Source organism: Salmo salar, chromosome ssa12 (genome assembly GCF_905237065.1).
Source record: "Salmo salar chromosome ssa12, Ssal_v3.1, whole genome shotgun sequence".
Lineage (NCBI taxonomy): Eukaryota > Metazoa > Chordata > Actinopteri > Salmoniformes > Salmonidae > Salmo > Salmo salar.
Genome location: NC_059453.1, coordinates 87,828,922 through 87,849,076, shown reverse-complemented (window position 1 = coordinate 87,849,076; position 20,155 = coordinate 87,828,922). Strand labels below are relative to the sequence as shown.

The following is a 20,155-nucleotide window of genomic DNA, read 5'->3' as shown; positions in this document are numbered from 1 at the left end:
CCATGGTAGTTCCTGAGTTGGGACAGACTAAACAGTGAGTGATCTGTTATGAGCTAGCACCATCCACACCACAGATCTGTTATCAGCTAGCACCATCCACACCACAGATCTGTTATCAGCTAGCACCATCCACACCACAGATCTGTTATCAGCTAGCACCAGCCACACCACAGATCTGTTATCAGCTAGCACCAGCCACACCACAGATCTGTTATCAGCTAGCACCAGCCACACCACAGATCTGTTATCAGCTAGCACCAGCCACACCACAGATCTGTTATCAGCTAGCACCAGCCACACCACAGATCTGTTATCAGCTAGCACCATCCACACCACAGATCTGTTATCAGCTAGCACCATCCACACCACAGATCTGTTATCAGCTAGCACCAGCCACACCACAGATCTGTTATCAGCTAGCACCAGCCACACCACAGATCTGTTATCAGCTAGCACCATCCACACCACAGATCTGTTATCAGCTAGCACCAGCCACACCACAGATCTGTTATCAGCTAGCACCATCCACACCACAGATCTGTTATCAGCTAGCACCATCCACACCACAGATCTGTTATCAGCTAGCACCAGCCACACCACAGATCTGTTATCAGCTAGCACCATCCACACCACAGATCTGTTATCAGCTAGCACCATCCACACCACAGATCTGTTATCAGCTAGCACCATCCACACCACAAATCTGTTATCAGCTAGCACCATCCACACCACAGATCTGTTATCAGCTAGCACCAGCCACACAACTGGCAATGGGAAGATTTCTGCCCAAAGAGAAAACAAAAGATATGTCCCAGACAGATGAACTGTGGTGATGATAGTAGAATAGAAGACTGTTGTCTCCCTGTATCTCCTGATACTCATACCCTGATCTTTTAGTACAAATTATCTGATCAAAAAAATCTGTTTCCCTGTTGCTGTTTTTATTTATTCAGTCAGTGACCCTCATCCCTTCCTCATCCATAACAACTGTAACTTAATCAAATTGAATTTGTATCGTAATAAAGATAATAACTGTATTTGTGAAGTGCTTTTTAAACATTATGCTCATACGGAAAGCCCTTCCCAAGAGACGTATTTCCTGCTTCCTTTGAAAGGTGCTGCAGTATAACAGGCATGAATACAAGTACTATACATGCTTTACATCTCCTGTTTATCCGAGCATTTCAAAGTGCTGTTAAACAAACTGTCAACTATCCTCTACGTAACCTTTACTAAGGTGTACGTGTAACTACTAATATTGCCATTACCTCTTGACCAAATGACTTGTGTCTGAAATAACCTCTCCAAAATGTTTGCTTAGGTCACGACTCACCATTCAATAACATAGCAGTATTGACTGGGATATGTACAAGCTGTTTAAACACTGATTTCCACTGTCAGTGAGAATGACCGTGTAGGCAATGGCCGTAACACACAACATGTGCTGTTCTATCTTTGCTTTGGTTAACTGCTGTTCTCTGTAGGTTGCATGAGAGCAGACAGGAAGCTGCTTTCATATCCTGACCTTCATATGGCTGTGGCCTTTATCTATCTGTGTCTGTCAGCTCTTCCTGCTGGACCAGATCAAAAGGTAAAGAGCAAAGCTGTCTGTTCTACTTAACATTTTTGCAAATCCAAGTTTGATGTTTAGTTGAAATTAGTAGGTATACCCCCTGCCTTTAATAGTCTAAAAAGAGACTTTAACTTTGTTCTAAATGAAACGGGTGGAGGGATGGTGAGTGGGTGGGAGGGAGAGAGAGCTCTGTACTTCCTTCCCTCAGAATGAATCTCAAATATTAATCTAGAATTAGCATTGGCTGAGATAGTGTATTAAAGCACAGCTAAAATATTGATAGGTGGCAGGTGAGCCTCTTTATCTACACCGTACAGTACTATGGAAAAAAAACTTTAATCTTCAGCCCAGTCCAGAGTAAAAACAGGTATCCAGACACTGTTGTAAAACGCTATAGAAAGCTATATTCACTGCTCTTTGACAACACTTTTGATTTGATTACCCTGTGGAGCACCATTCAGGCATCCAGGAAGTGACTGCTACTTAAAAAGGCTTGACTCAACAACCTGGATAAAGATCATATGAACTCAATCCATTTTCCTAAATAATAGCATTGTTGACATCTCTACTCCATAATGACTACCAAGCCTAATGGTGCAACGACACAATCATTCCAGCAGACGGCACAATGAGTCCAGAGTGAGGGGGCTTGATATGGCGTGGACAATGGCACGAATTGGCACAATGACTTAGGTCTCATTGCTGTATTTGTCTGCAGATGGTGTCTAGCCAGTACAGTCTTTCTATATTGTATTCTATTTGTGCACAATTTGTCCACATACTTTCATTAATCAATTTATATTCAATAACTCTATCATGAGGAGAGGCATAATTTAATGCATTAGAAAAGGCATAAAAGTGTCTAAGCAGCGCTCGGAGGATCAAAGTCAGCGTCCAGTGGCTCACCCTGCAGTTCAGTTAGTGTATTATGTCCATTTTATCCTCTTGTTCAATCAATAGATGAATGAGAAAGACAGTGATGCACTGCACCAGTAGATCACTGATCTAACAGTAACCCTGGCATAGCTAACAGGATTGTGTTGGCATCAGCAAGTCAAGGCAAGGCGGTACAGCACAGCAAAGCAGCTCCATTAACAGTAGCAGTAAAACAGTAATGGTTCTGAAATGCATCAGTGAGTCCATCTGAAACTGGAACCCTGTAGCTGTATCCCTGTGGAAATGTCCTCTGTCCAACCACTGGGCTGGAAAACAAGAGCAACACAGCAGTCTCCATGAGTCAGACTGGACCTCAGACAGTACAGGAGAGTCCCCTTACCTAACATTCACATCACAGGGACACATGGCTTGTAAATATTGGGTTTTTATGTTTTTGTTACGTTGTATTTGTAAATGTTGTATGATTGGTGTACATGCAGGGCTTCCTTGTAAAAAAGGTATTGGTCTCAATGGGATTTCCTTGTTAAAATAAATAAAAAATATATATAAAACAAATAAACCTAGCCCTGATATGGCTAATGGAGGCTGCCTGCCACTAGGCAGGTAGCCTAGTGGTTAGAGCGTTGGACTAGTAACCGAAAGGTTGCAAGATTGAATCCCCGAGCTGACAAGCTAAAAATCTGTTGTTCTGCCTCTGAACAAGGCAGTTAACCTATGGTTCCCCGGTAGGCTGTCATTGAAAATAAGAATTTGTTCTTAACTGACTTGCCTAGTTAAATTTTTTTTCTTCACATAATTAGGCAAATCAGTTAAGAACAAATTCGTATTTACAATGATGGTCTAGGAACAGTGGGTTAACTGCCTTGTTCAGTGGCAGAATGACAGATGCTTACTTTGTCAGCTCAGGGATTCAATCTAGCAACCTTTTGGTTACTGGCCCAACGCTCTAACCTCTAGGCTACCTACCACCCCTTTCTGTGAGTGATATACATCATTTAGTAGACTCTTTGATTCAAAAGCATACATTGTACGTATGGGTGGCCCCAGTGGGAATTGAGTGATGACTTGACATCATTGAGACGATACAGAGACAGTTGACATGCCCCCAGGGCTACAGTCATATCATTAGTTACTGGTCTGTTTATCAGACATGCCCCCAGGGCTACAGTCATATCATTGGTTACTGGTCTGTTTATCAGACATGCCCTCAGGGCTACAGTCATATCATTGGTTACTGGTCTGTTTATCAGACATGCCCCCAGGGCTACAGTCATATCATTAGTTACTGGTCTGTTTATCAGACATGCCCCCAGGGCTACAGTCATATCATTGGTTACTGGTCTGTTTATCAGACATGCCCCCAGGGCTACAGTCATATCATTAGTTACTGGTCTGTTTATCAGACATGCCCCCAGGGCTACAGTGATATCATTGGTTACTGGTCTGTTTATCAGACATGCTCCCAGGGCTACAGTCATATCATTAGTTACTGGTCTGTTTATCAGACATGCCCCCAGGGCTACAGTCATATCATTAGTTACTGGTCTGTTTATCAGACATGCCCCCATGGCTACAGTCATATCATTGGTTACTGGTCTGTTTCACAGACATGCCCTCAGGGCTACAGTCATATCATTGGTTACTGGTCTGTTTATCAGACATGCCCCCAGGGCTACAGTCATATCATTAGTTACTGGTCTGTTTATCAGACATGCCCCCAGGGCTACAGTCATATCATTGGTTACTGGCCTGTTTATCAGACATGCCCTCAGGGCTACAGTCATATCATTAGTTACTGGTCTGTTTATCAGACATGCCACCAGGGCTACAGTCATATCATTAGTTACTGGTCTGTTTATCAGACATGCCCCCAGGGCTACAGTCATATTATTAGTTACTGGTCTGTTTATCAGACATGCCCCCAGGGCTACAGTCATATCATTAGTTACTGGTCTGTTTATCAGACATGCCCCCATGGCTACAGTCATATCATTGGTTACTGGTCTGTTTCACAGACATGCCCCCAGGGCTACAGTCATATCATTAGTTACTGGTCTGTTTATCAGACATGCCCCCAGGGCTACAGTCATATCATTAGTTACTGGTCTGTTTATCAGACATGCCCCCATGGCTACAGTCATATCATTAGTTACTGGTCTGTTTATCAGACATGCCCCCATGGCTACAGTCATATCATTAGTTACTGGTCTGTTTATCAGACATGCCCCCAGGGCTACAGTCATATCATTAGTTACTGGTCTGTTTATCAGACATGCCCTCAGGGCTACAGTCATATCATTGGTTACTGGTCTGTTTCACAGACATGCCCCCAGGGCTACAGTCATATCATTAGTTACTGGTCTGTTTATCAGACATGCCCCCAGGGCTACAGTCATATCATTGGTTACTGGTCTGTTTATCAGACATGCCCCCAGGGCTACAGTCATATCATTAGTTACTGGTCTGTTTATCAGACATGCCCCCATGGCTACAGTCATATCATTGGTTACTGGTCTGTTTCACAGACATGCCCCCAGGGCTACAGTCATATCATTAGTTACTGGTCTGTTTATCAGACATGCCCCCAGGGCTACAGTCATATCATTGGTTACTGGTCTGTTTATCAGACATGCCCCCAGGGCTACAGTCATATCATTAGTTACTGGTCTGTTTATCAGACATGCCCCCATGGCTACAGTCATATCATTGGTTACTGGTCTGTTTCACAGACATGCCCCCAGGGCTACAGTCATATCATTAGTTACTGGTCTGTTTATCAGACATGCCCCCAGGGCTACAGTCATATCATTAGTTACTGGTCTGTTTATCAGACATGCCCCCAGGGCTACAGTCATATCATTAGTTACTGGTCTGTTTATCAGACATGCCCCCATGGCTACAGTCATATCATTGGTTACTGGTCTGTTTCACAGACATGCCCCCAGGGCTACAGTCATATCATTAGTTACTGGTCTGTTTATCAGACATGCCCCCAGGGCTACAGTCATATCATTGGTTACTGGTCTGTTTATCAGACATGCCCCCAGGGCTACAGTCATATCATTAGTTACTGGTCTGTTTATCAGACATGCCCCCATGGCTACAGTCATATCATTAGTTACTGGTCTGTTTATCAGACATGCCCCCATGGCTACAGTCATATCATTAGTTACTGGTCTGTTTATCAGACATGCCCTCAGGGCTACAGTCATATCATTGGTTACTGGTCTGTTTATCAGACATGCCCCCATGGCTACAGTCATATCATTAGTTACTGGTCTGTTTATCAGACATGCCCTCAGGGCTACAGTCATATCATTGGTTACTGGTCTGTTTATCAGACATGCCCCCATGGCTACAGTCATATCATTAGTTACTGGTCTGTTTATCAGACATGCCCCCAGGGCTACAGTCATATCATTAGGTACTGGTCTGTTTATCAGACATGCCCCCATGGCTACAGTCATATCATTAGTTACTGGTCTGTTTATCAGACATGCCCCCAGGGCTACAGTCATATTATTAGTTACTGGTCTGTTTATCAGACATGCCCCCAGGGCTACAGTCATATCATTAGTTACTGGTCTGTTTATCAGACATGCCCCCAGGGCTACAGTCATATCATTAGTTACTGGTCTGTTTATCAGACATGCCCCCAGGGCTACAGTCATATCATTAGTTACTGGTCTGTTTATCAGACATGCCCCCATGGCTACAGTCATATCATTGGTTACTGGTCTGTTTCACAGACATGCCCCCAGGGCTACAGTCATATCATTAGTTACTGGTCTGTTTATCAGACATGCCCCCAGGGCTACAGTCATATCATTGGTTACTGGTCTGTTTATCAGACATGCCCCCAGGGCTACAGTCATATCATTAGTTACTGGTCTGTTTATCAGACATGCCCCCATGGCTACAGTCATATCATTAGTTACTGGTCTGTTTATCAGACATGCCCCCATGGCTACAGTCATATCATTAGTTACTGGTCTGTTTATCAGACATGCCCCCAGGGCTACAGTCATATCATTAGTTACTGGTCTGTTTATCAGACATGCCCCCAGGGCTACAGTCATATCATTGGTTACTGGTCTGTTTATCAGACATGCCCCCAGGGCTACAGTCATATCATTGGTTACTGGTCTGTTTATCAGACATGCCCCCATGGCTACAGTCATATTATTAGTTACTGGTCTGTTTATCAGACATGCCCCCAGGGTTACAGTCATATCATTAGTTACTGGTCTGTTTATCAGTCATGCATGTGGAGGTGATACTGTAGGGGTTGTCTTCTTGATCCTGTCAAATGTACCTTTACTAGTGACCCCTCCAGTGATGGAGGCCTCCCGTATTGTCCACAGCTTGCATAAATTATCTATTTTCAAGAGATGGTGTGTGTGTGTGTGTGTGTGTGTGTGTGTGTGTGTGTGTGTGTGTGTGTGTGTGTGTGTGTGTGTGTGTGTGTGTGTGTGTGTGTGTGTGTGTGTGTGTGTGAGGGGAAGGGAGGGCCTCCTCTGTTCACATGTGGCCCCAGACTCGTCCTGGCCTTGGTGAGGATATATAGAGTAGAGTGACTCCTCCCTCTTCACTGAGCCGTGGCCCATAAAGTCTTGACCCCGAGCAGTGGTCCTACTAAACTATAATCCCTGCAGGGCTTTTGGAAGGCCCGGCCAACCAGGCCCAGACCCAATCACTCTGCACATGCTTTATGTGGGTCAGGAAGGCATTGCACTAGGCTGGCCAGGAAAGTAGGGACTGACTGTGGAGAAGTGTCCAATGTATGAAGGAAAGATAAATTGAAGGCAGACTGTTCCCTTCTAAGAGGGCCAGTATTAGATGACTAAAGGCAAATACACCTACTGTACTATACGCGTTCCCTTACGGGTGTGTAGATGCTTGGGGGGGGGGGTCTATTTCCTAGCATGTACAAATATTTTTCACCGTTGCCATGGAAATGACATTGCCAGAAGAGCAAACTGAAACAATGGATTAGCTAACATGTAGGAACCCATTCTTTGCCTTTAACTGGTTAGCACATACTTTAAATGAATCTCTCTGGGCAGTTTCTGAATAGTACTGCATTTTAAACAGCATTATATATGCATTCTGTGTGGTAATCTAACTGAGCATTGTGTTTGTTGTTCATCAGAAACAAACACCATTAACTTTGAAATGACTGATTGCATTCTAATGACCTCAATCAATTTAAATTGTCATGACCTCCTGCAAGTCTTTGTGCCGCGATTATTGATATCAGCTCAGAAACCATCAAACATGTCTGCCATAGAGGGATTCAGAGAGAATTTCTATCAATAGGTACGAGCAGGAGACATCCAGCTCCCACTCGCCCACTACACCGTTTCATGTTTGCATGCAGAACAATCTACTTAATAGCGTCAATATGAAGCCACTTCATCCTCCACAAACACAGCCACATACACACACACACACACAGAGCTACACACACACACACACACAGAGCTACACATACACACACACACACAGAGCTACACACACACACACACACAGAGCTACACACACACACACACACACAGAGCTACACACACACACACACAGAGCTACACACACACACACACACAGAGCTACACACACACACACACAGAGCTACACACACACACACACACAGAGCTACACACACACACACACACAGAGCTACACACACACACAGAGCTACACACACACACAGAGCTACACACACACACAGAGCTACACACACACACACACACACGAGCTACACACACACACACACACACAGAGCTACACACACACACAGAGCTACACACACACACACACAGAGCTACACACACACACAGAGCTACACACACACACACACAGAGCTACACACACACACACACACACACACAGAGCTACACACACACACAGAGCTACACACACACACACACACACACAGAGCTACACACACACACACACAGAGCTACACACACACACAGAGCTACACACACACACAGAGCTACACACACACACACACACACACAGAGCTACACACACAGAGCTACACACACACACACACACAGAGCTACACACACACACACACACACACACACACACACACACACACACACACACACACACACACACACACACACACACACACACACACAGAGCTACACACACACACAGAGCTACACACACACACACACACAGAGCTACACACACACACAGAGCTACACACACACACACACACACACACAGAGCTACACACACACACACACACAGAGCTACACACACACACACACAGAGCTACACACACACACACAGAGCTACACACACACACACACACACACACACACACACACACCGAGCTACACACACACACACACAGAGCTACACACACACACAGAGCTACACACACACACACAGAGCTACACACACACACACACACACACACACACACACAGAGCTACACACACACACACACACACACACACACACACACACACACACACACACACACACACACACAGAGCTACACACACACACACACAGGCACACACACACACAGAGCTACACACACACACACACACAGAGCACACACACACACACACACACACACAGAGCTACACACACACACCACACACACACAGAGCTACACACACACACACACACACACACACAGAGCTACACACACACACACAGAGCTACACACACACACACACACCCGAGCTACACACACACACACACACACACACACAGAGCTACACACACACACACACACACACACACACACACACAGAGCTACACACACACACACACAGAGCTACACACACACACACACACACACACAGAGCTACACACACACACACATACAGCTACACACACACACACACACACAGAGCTACACACACACACACAGAGCTACACACACACACACACACACACAGAGCTACACACACACACACAGAGCTACACACACACACACACAGAGCTACACACACACACATACACACACACAGAGCTACACACACACACACACAGAGCTACACACACACACACACAGAGCTACACACACACACACACAGAGCTACACACACACACGCACACTACCGCACACTGATACACAATGCACAGCCGAACAGTGGGTCAGAGGAGGAGGGTTACCATGGCAGCACATCCTGATCCATGTGCCGCATGATGAGAGGCGTGTTGCTGCAGCAGCCTTCCTTTCCCCTTATCTTTCCTGAACTGCTTTCTCTCACACACACACACCTAGCTGGCTACAGTCCACCAGCCCTGCACCACCACGTTCCCCCACACATTACATCACCTAACCTTATCGCACAATGGAAAGAGTGTGTGTGTGGGGGCATAGATAGCCTTATATTTAGACTAACACAGTACTCCCATTCCACACAATAATCTAGGCTACTCATTGATGCCGGTAGGCCCTGCCATAATCGATACCTTGCCGTGCAGTCAAGCGCTTTACAGCTGGTTCTGTAAACAGGGCAGAATCTGAATCCAAATAAAATGCTGACAGTCATTAGTTTTCTGTCTGAAAGTCTAAATAAGCTTTCAGTAATGTTTTGAGTTAATCAACGTCTGCCAGGAAAAGAGAGTAAATCCCTTGGTCGTGATAAACAGAGAGCATTCTGGGTGGGCCTCCTTTAGAAAATCTCCATGTTTGCATGTCCTGTTTGAAGCATTAAACCATTCGATCCATCAATCAAAGAACAAATGACCAAACAGATTATTCTCCTTTGAAACGAAGCGATTGGACATGAGAAAGTACCCATCAGGTTTCAACAGAACGCTGATGGCGCTACTTGGTGGGTCCAAGTGTGTAACCATAATTGACAGAGAAGTGCACCCCGTAACTCTGTTTGTAAAGATGGCATTGAATAGTGGGACATTGATCACTTCTCTATCGGCTTCTCTAACACATATTCATTAATAATGTCATTATTTATGTGTAACCCAATAAGTGGAATATGATTCACGGAGACCAAAACATGTAGAAAGTGTTTCAAATGGCTGCTAATACGATACTGGTAACGGTTAAACCATCATAAGCCTCCATTATTATGTGGTGTGAAGAGGATAACTATTCTGTCATTATAAAGACATTATGATTGTACCATACAGATTCCTACAGACTTAGTAAAGAGATGGCATCACATTGGAGTCTAGTTCAGATGGAAATGTATTTTATAGAACATAGAGTACCTTCCCTGTCATGGGGAATAATAGAGCCTGTCAGCTCTATGCATCATATTTCTACCTGAACGTTTCACCTGTTCTGAACACACCCTTGTGTGTTACACCCTTCCCTTCCATCTCTCTCTGTCCTCGTCACTCAGAGAAACATCAGTCAGTAAAGTGTAGACCAACTGTAGATATCACACAGCCATCAGTCAGTAAAGTGTAGACCAGCTGTAGATATCACACAGCCATCAGTCAGTACATTAAGGGTACAGTACTTAGTGAAGAAGTAATCAATAGACATTAGGCCACCAGCAATGTGCTGTAGGTCCAGTGCGCTCCCTAGAACCCAAACCCCAGAGATAGCATCCACAGCCACTTGCTCTGAATGTATGATTAGACCATCTGGATTGATAGCATGTAAACTGTAGATACAAAAGTTTATACGCACCATCAAATTAGTGGATTTGGCTATTTCAGCTACACCCGTTGCTGACATTAAAAAAAATCGAGCACACAGCCATGTAATTTCTATAGACAAACATTGGCAGTAGAATGGCCTTACTGAAGAGCTCAGTGACTTTCAACGTGGCACCGTCATGGGATGTCACCTTTCCAACAAGTCAGTTTGTGAAATTTCAGCCCTGCTAGAGCTGCCACGGTCAATTGTAAGTGCTGTTATTGTGAAGTGGAAATGTCTAGGAGCAAAAACGACTCAGCCAAGAAGTGGTAGGCCACACAAGCTCACAGAACCGGACCAGAGTGCTGAAGTTCATAGCACCAAAAATTGTCTGTCCTTGGTTGCAACACTCACTACCAAGTTCCAAACTGCCTCTGGAAGCAACTTCAGCACAAAAACTGTTAATCAGGAGCTTCATGAAATGGGATTCCATGGCCGAGCAGCCGCACACAAGCCTAAGATCCAGCGTCGCCTGGAGAGGTGTAAAGCTCACCACCATTGGACTCTGGAACAGTTGAAACGCATTCTCTGGAGTGATGAATCACGCTTCACCATCTGGCTGTCTGACAGACAAATCTGGGTTTGGGGGATGCCAGGAGAACGCTACATGCCTCAATGCATAGTGCCAACTGTAAAGTTTGATGGAGGAGTAATGGTCTGGGGCTGTTTTTCATGGTTTGGGCTAGGCCCGAAATTACAGCAGACAATGACATTCTAGATTATTTTGTGCTTCCAACTTTGTGACAACAGTTTGGAGAAGGCCCTTTCCTGTTTCAGCATGACAATGCCCCCGTGCAAAAAGCAATGTCCATACAAAAATGGTTTGTCGAGATTGGTGAAGAAGAACTCGATTGGCCTGACCTCAACCCCATCAAACACCTTTGGGATGTGTGGAACGCCGACTGCGAGCCAGGCCTTTTCACCCAACATCAGTGCCCGACCTCACTAATGCTTTTGTGGCTGAATGGAAGCAAATCCCTGCAGCAATGTTCCAACATCTAGTGGAAAGCCTTCACAGAAGAGTGGAGGCTGTTATAGCAGCAAATGAGGGACCAACTCCACATTAACGCCCATGATTTTGGAATGAGATGTTCGACGAGCTCGTGTCCATATACTTTTTGTTCATGTAGTGTATGACAAAGTGCCTCAATTAAGTCAACAATGAAGCCCTTTCCTGCAGTCAATGACCAAAAGCTCCCTCTTTGGCCTCAAGGGAGGAAAGTTATATATATATTTTTCATAATTTCATTATTATTATTATTTTATTTTTTTACAATGGAAATCCGGTGTTTCTATGTCAAGCAGTTTTGTTATATTTCAGTCTTCTGTGATGTATATAAAGTGTAATATTGGGATGCAAACTGAAAATGTAATCCATTTCACCTCTATATCTGACATGGTACAGGTGTCTTCTTTTTTTAAGCCCATAACCATGTGTGTGAGGTGTATATTTTTCTTTCAGAGTAGATTTGTTTAAGACTACCAAGAAACACTCTGTGTGGTCCTGATTTAGCCCATTGCAGTAAAAGGTTAACATCCTTACAGCCAACCAGGAATCAGAATACAGAACCACCAGAATAATACATGTGAAAATTATATTTAATTACAGGAACCATTTTAGCTCAACATTCCCATGTTACCCATGAAAGTCAGACTTCCCTTTGGATATGATTGACATTATAACTATAGCTTCCATTCAGATAAAGAAGTCTGTACTAGGGATGATGGTGGAAAAGCTGGAGAAATGTTCCCTCTCCCCACCATCACATTGGAGCTGGTTGCTATGGCGACGCAAGAGAGGCTTGCAGAAATTATCTATTTTCAAGAGATGGGTAGAGGCTAATGGTTTCCAATGAGCTCAAATGTGTGTGTGTGTGTGTTTAGAGTTGTGTGTGTGTGTTTAGAGTGCTGTCAGCATTGTGGATTATTTTTGCATTTGAGTGTACAGTACCACTCAGATTAAATGAATTAATGGTTGCCAACAAGGACAGTAGTGTTACCAAAAATGCTAATGTGTTCAGAAGTATGCTGAGCTATGTATTATAGCGGGAAACTAAAGCATGAGTTATCTCTTCTATTTTTCAGACCTGGATTAGCTTCTCTCCTGGTAGATTAGCCTCTCCCCTCATTTTATTCTGGCAGATAAAGTGTGTGTGTGTGTGTGTGTGTGTGTGTGTGTGTGTGTGTGTGTGTGTGTGTGTGTGTGTGTGTGTGTGTGTGTGTGTGTGTGTGTGTGTGTGTGTGTGTGTGTGTGTGTGTGTGTGTGTGTGTGTGTGTGTGTGTGTGTGTGTGTGTGTGTGTGTGTGTGTGTGTGTGTGTCAGTTGGTAGAGTATCGAGCTTGCAACGCCAGGGTTGTGGGTTTGGTTCCCATGGAGGACCAGTATGAAAAAACTTTGGAAATGTATACACTCCGTATACACCCAGTTGCATACACCCAGTAGCACTGGATAGACTGTCTGCTAAATAACTAAAATGCCCATAGTCCTGGGTATCGACTGACCTTGGAATAGGTGGCACAACACAGGAGCTATAGGGTTTCTCATCATGGTCACCTTGAAATACTCACCTAGTGATTATTATTTAACTTTTGTTTAACCTTTATTTAGTGATTGAGGACATGGGTGGCCCAATGCTGAGCACTCACTATCAAGTATTTCTAAAATCATCAGACATAGTATCTCATTCTCACGCTCTATTTTACTTCAATCTGCCCAAGAAGCTGCAGATTAAATCCCAGTGCATGTGGAGCAGAGATAAAGCTGCTCACATCACACCAGAGAACTGGCCTGGATTCCCTCAGCCTCTCTCAGCCTTTCCTTTCCCTGCCTACTGACTGTCAACTAGGGAGAGGGAATTAAAGAGAGGATGTGACACAAAGGAAATGGGTTGAGAGAGAGAGATGGATGGGGGAGAGGGAGAGAGAGAGAGATGGATGAGGGTGAGAATGAGAGGGGGAGAGAGAGATGGATGGGGGGAGAATGAAAGGGAGCGAGAGAGATGGATGGGGGTAAGAGGGGGAATTCTAAGAGGGAGAGAGAGAGAAAGAGAGAGAGAATGAGAGAATGAGAGAGTTTTGAGTTTGAAAGAGAGTGAGAATTAAAGGAGAGAATGCTGAAGCTGGCAGACAGAACAGCTGACAGACAGAACACCTGACAGCCTGGCACACCTTGACGACACATCTTCACACACCTTGACATCGTGACACAGCCTGACCTAGGACCTGACTGATGCCGTACCATGGCATTGATCGTTAGGCTACTGTTACTAATGGGCAGTTAGTATTAGTAAGTTAGTGGGTTATGACTCTGTTAAAAATGTAGCGGAGTACTTTAAACCAATGTCATACTTTATGTCAGTACTTTTTGCTTATGTTTTTTTGGTAGCACCAAGGGACTTGCTAAAACACATTTAGTGGAGGGGCAGGCAATGATTGTCTCTGTGTGTGTGTTTGTGTAAGTCACACCGTCCTCGGTTTCTGCAGTGAGATGTGGGTGTGAATGAATGAATGCCCACAGCTGTCTGTGACATGGCCAGCTCTGCAGGAGGCATGTAATGAATGTCATTACTGCACAACTCAGACGTGATCTGCACTCATTTAGACCCATTTAGAGATCCAGCTCTGGTTTCCTGCCAATCGGCCATCTTGGTTTACTATCGCTACAAAATGGAAGATTCCGTTCAAAAACAGGTCAGGGAAAATGTCTGGTTTCAGCACATAATTTCCCTAGTTCTTGGAATGGCTAAGAACAGAGACAAAATAGTGAAGCTGAAACTTTGGAATTACTCTGGATTCTAGACAATTTTTTAAGCCTTGTGTTTGCACATGTGTTTATTCACTAGTTGCCATATCCACCCAAAAACAAACACAACCACAACATATTTCATAGAACAATGACTTTCAGCCAGAGGGGGATCCACATTAGTAATACCAGATAACTCATCTGAGAATAATAGCTGATGATTCACATGCAAGTCGATACTCATCACAGCTATCCTAAAGGAATACTGCAGGACTTTATTATCAGGGTACTCTCTACTCAGCAGAAAGGTTTTAACAAAATCCAGATACGTCTCAGCAGAATCAGCCTGAGATGGTTGCTGCATGAAGCATAGAGCCTTGACAGACCCATGAAGCTCTGACAGACCCATGAAACCGTAACAGACCCATGAAGCCCTGACAGACCCATGAAGCTCTGACAGACCCATGAAACCGTAACAGACCCATGAAGCCCTGACAGACCCATGAAGCTCTGACAGACCCATGAAGCCCTAACAGACCCATGAAACCGTAACAGACCCATGAAACCATAACAGACCCATGAAGCCCTGACAGACCCATGAAGCTCTGACAGACCCATGAACCTCTAACAGACCCATGAAGCTCTAACAGACCCATCCAGGAACAAAAGTTACACTAGACAGACTGCTGAGGACAGCACTATGAGAGGGCTACTCCACACACAAGTGCCAACTCAAAGCCATTTTTTACCCACAACTATGTTGGTAAAAAGGTATGTTGTAGGATCGATTTGGTCCAAAGAACAAATGACCACAACTATCCATAATATTCACAAGGACTACATTAAAGATCATTTAACAGTAGGATGCAAAGTGAGTGTTACTGCAGAACTGGATCCAAGGCCTTCACAACGACCAGAGTAGGAGAACCACACTCACACCCACGACCAGAGTAGGAGAACCACCCTCACACCCACGACCAGAGTAGGAGAACCACCCTCACACCCACGACCAGAGTAGGAGAACCACCCTCACACCCACGACCAGAGTAGGAGAACCACCCTCACACCTACGACCAGAGTAGGAGAACCACCCTCACACCCACAACCAGAGTAGGAGAACCACCCTCACACCCACGACCAGAGTAGGAGAACCACCCTCACACCCACGACCAGAGCAGGACAACCACCCTCACACCCACGACCAGAGCAGGAGAACCACCCTCACACCCACGACCAGAGTAGGAGAACCACCCTCACACCCACGACCAGAGTAGGAGAACCACCCTCACACCCACGACCAGAGTAGGAGAACCACCCTCACACCCACGACCAGAGTAGGAGAACCACCCTCACACCCACGACCAGAGTAGGAGAACCACCCTCACACCCACGACCAGAGTAGGAGAACCACCCTCACACCCACGACCAGAGTAGGAGAACCACCCTCACACCCACGACCAGAGTAGGAGAACCACCCTCACACCCACGACCAGAGTAGGAGAACCACCCTCACACCCACGACCAGAGCAGGAGAACCACCCTCACACCCACGACCAGAGTAGGAGAACCACCCTCACACCCACGACCAGAGCAGGAGAACCACCCTCACACCCACGACTAGAGTAGGAGAACCACCCTCACACCCACGACCAGAGTAGGAGAACCACCCTCACACCCACGACCAGAGTAGGAGAACCACCCTCACACCCACGACCAGAGTAGGAGAACCACCCTCACACCCACAACCAGAGTAGGAGAACCACCCTCACACCCACGACCAGAGTAGGAGAACCACCCTCACACCCACGACCAGAGTAGGAGAACCACCCTCACACCCACGACCAGAGTAGGAGAACCACCCTCACACCCACGACCAGAGTAGGAGAACCACCCTCACACCCACGACCAGAGTAGGAGAACCACCCTCACACCCACGACCAGAGTAGGAGAACCACCCTCACACCCACGACCAGAGTAGGAGAACCACCATCACACACACGACCAGAGTAGGAGAACCACCCTCACACCCACGACCAGAGTACGAGATGCCCCACCATGACTAGAGTAGGAGAAGCCCCCACAACCAGAGTAGGAGAACCACCCCAACACTAGAGTAGAAGAACCCCCACCATGACCAGAGTAGGAGAACCCCCCCCCCCATGACCAGAGAAGGATAACCCCCCACAACCAGAATAGGAGAACCCTGAGTTAGACAACAGAATAGACCACAGGTGTCGAACTCATTCCATGGAGGTCTAAGTATTTAATTGATCAATAAGGTCACTGATTGGTTAGGAACTCCCCTCACCTGTTTTTTCTAGGTCTTAATTGGACACTCGGCCATCTATGGAATGAGTTGACACCCCTGGTATAGACCCTTACCCATTGGCCAGGTTGTCGTCATCATCGTCTGGCATGCTCTTGCCCAGCAGGTCGGTATCGCTCAGGTAACCAGACTTGAGGTCCGCATCATCCACATCCAGCCCTTCGATAAGCTCCATTCGGGAGGAGTGGCTGAAACGGTTGGAGACTCGGGCGGGCATGGTGTGGGCCATGTACTGGGACCCGGCCTTGCCCCCCTGGTACCCACCGCTGCCCGTGGAAGAAGGAGCGTCTCCAGCCTGCATCCGGGGGCTGGATTGGCCGTGGCGCCAGGAGAGAGGAGAGGAGCGGTTGGACTGACTGGACATGCTGCGGCCGTTCGTCTCGTCACTATCGTAGCAAACAGTACTGCTGTCAGGACAGCTGGGGAGAGAAGGCGAGGGAGAGGTTATAGTATTGTAGAAATGGAATGGATGAGAGGACAGAAAGGGAAGGAAAATGTAGAGTTTGAGGGACTATGATATTATTATTATATTATTATAGAGAGAAAGAATTCTAGAGAGAGAAAAGCTACTTTTTCTATCTTTTTCCCTCTCTGTCAGTCAGCATTTAAAGGAATCCATCCAGCCATATAGTCTCTGCTGACCTAGATACGACTGTAACATTCACTCTCAGCCTTCAGCCACTACAGCAAAGATGTGTGACATCTCAGAACTCAGGGGCAAGTCACTAGCTACAATGTAAGGATATATTATCATTGCGTGAAAAGAGAAGAGTCTAGTTTCTACTCTCTCTCCCTTTGACAGGATCATTCATAACCCTCAGCATATGTTCACAACATCGTTACCAGCTGGGATTTACAGACCGAAGGCAATCAGTGCATAATCACACACCCCAACTGAAAAAATGTATGATTGCTCAAGCGGGCCAGGACTTTTTCATGACTACTTTGGACCAGTGTCAGCTAGTGAAAGTTGAGCCAATGTGTACATGTAGAGAGAGAACTCAGACTAGACAGTAGTTCTAGATTAGAGACTAGTTCTAGTTTAGATTAGAGAGTAGATCCATCTTAGATTATAGAGAGTAGCTCTAGTTTAGATTAGAGACTATTTCTAGTTTAGATTAGAGACGAGTTTTAGTTTAGATTAGAGACTAGTTCTAGTTTAGATTAGAGACTAGTTCTAGTTTAGATTAGAGACTAGTTCTAGTTTAGATTAGAGACTAGTTCTAGTTTAGATTAGAGACGAGTTCTAGTTTAGATTAGAGACGAGTTCTAGTTTAGATTAGAGACGAGTTCTAGTTTAGATTAGAGACGAGTTCTAGTTTAGATTAGAGACGAGTTCTAGTTTAGATTAGAGACTAGTTCTAGTTTAGATTAGAGACTAGTTCTAGTTTAGATTAGAGACTAGTTCTAGTTTAGATTAGAGACGAGTTCTAGTTTAGATTAGAGACAAGTTCTAGTTTAGATTAGAGAATAGTTCTAGTTTAGAGACTAGTTCTAGTTTAGATTAAAAAGTAGTTCTAGTCTAGACTAGAGAGTAGTTTCTGCTGAGTCTGGCCATTACATAACCATATGCACCAACCAGCCCAGATGAATAATGCAATGCCTGCCTGGGACCATGTGGGTGTTTTTTCCTCCTGCTATTGCTGTACTTCTGTAGATGGATAATTAATCAATAGACACTGTTAATTCTTTAGAGTCTAAGGGGGGGTTCTAAACTGACATAGTTTACTTTTTACACATTTTGTTACGTTACAGCCTTATTCTAAAATTGATTCAATTAAATGTTTTCCCCCATCAATCGCCATCAAGGTTTTAAGAAATGTTTGCAAATGTATAAACGATACATGAACAGAAATATCTTATTTACATAAATATTCAGACACTTTGCTATAAGACTCGAAATTGAGCTCATGTGCATCCTGTTTCCATTGTTCATCCTTGAGATGTTTCTACAATTTTATTGTAGCTCAGTTGGTAGAGCATGGCGTTTGCAACGCCAGGGTTGTGGGTTCGATTCCCACGGGGGGCCAGCACAGAAAAAAAATATATATGTATGTAATGTATGCATTCACTACTGTAAGTCGCTCTGGATAAGAGCGTCTGCTAAATGACTAAAATGTAAATGTAAATGTATTGGAATCCACGTGTGTTAAAATCAATTGACTGGACATGATTTGGAAAGGCACACACCTGTCTATATAAAGGTCCCACAGTTGACAGTGCATGTCAGAGCAAAAACCAAGACATGAGGTCGAAGGAATTGTCCGTAGTGATCCAAGACGGGATTGTGGCGAGGCACAGATCTGGGAAGGGTACCAAAACATTTCTGCAGCATTGAAGCTAAATTAAATTGATTGGAACTGGGGAAGGGGGACCCTGGTACCCTGGGGAAGGGTACCAAAAAATGTCTGCAGCATTGAAGGTCCCCAAGAACACATTGGCCTCCATCATTCCAAAATGGAAGAAGTTTAGAACCACCAAGACTCTTCCTAGAGCTGGCCGCCTGGCCAAACTGAGCAATCAGGGGACAAGGGCCTTGGTCAGGGAGGTGACCAAGAGCCAGATGGTCACTCTGACAGACATCCAGAGTCCCTCTGTGGAGATGGGAGAACTTTCCAGAAGGACAACCAGCTCTGCAGCACTCCACCAATCAGGCCTTAATGGTAGTGGCCAGACAAAAGCCACTCCTCAGTAAAAGGCACATGGCAGCCCACTTGTAGTTTGCCAAAAGGAACCTAAAGGACTCTCAGACCATGAGAAACAAGATTCTCTTGCCTGAATGCCAAGCGTCAAGTCTGGAGGAAACCTGGCACCATCCCTACTGTGAAGCACAGTGGTGGAAGCTGGGAGACTAGTCAGGATCAAGGGAAGGATGAACAGTAATGTACAGAAAGATCGTTGATGGAAACCTGCTCCAGAGTGCTCAGGAGCTCAGACAGAGCCTAAGGTTCACCTTCCAACAGGACAAAAACCC

General features: G+C 45.2%; 1 protein-coding gene across 14 annotated transcripts in view; it reads right to left on the bottom strand.

Moving 5' to 3' along the window:
* LOC106566024 (neuron navigator 1) overlaps window positions 1-20,155 on the bottom strand; it is a 126,516-nt gene that overhangs the window by 59,254 nt on the left and 47,107 nt on the right. For all 14 annotated transcript variants that reach the window (XM_014133812.2, XM_014133816.2, XM_014133813.2 and 11 more), the window contains one exon: window positions 17,238-17,600. In XM_014133812.2, coding sequence (XP_013989287.2) covers window positions 17,238-17,600 — 363 coding nt within the window. The remainder of the gene's footprint in view (window positions 1-17,237; window positions 17,601-20,155) is intronic.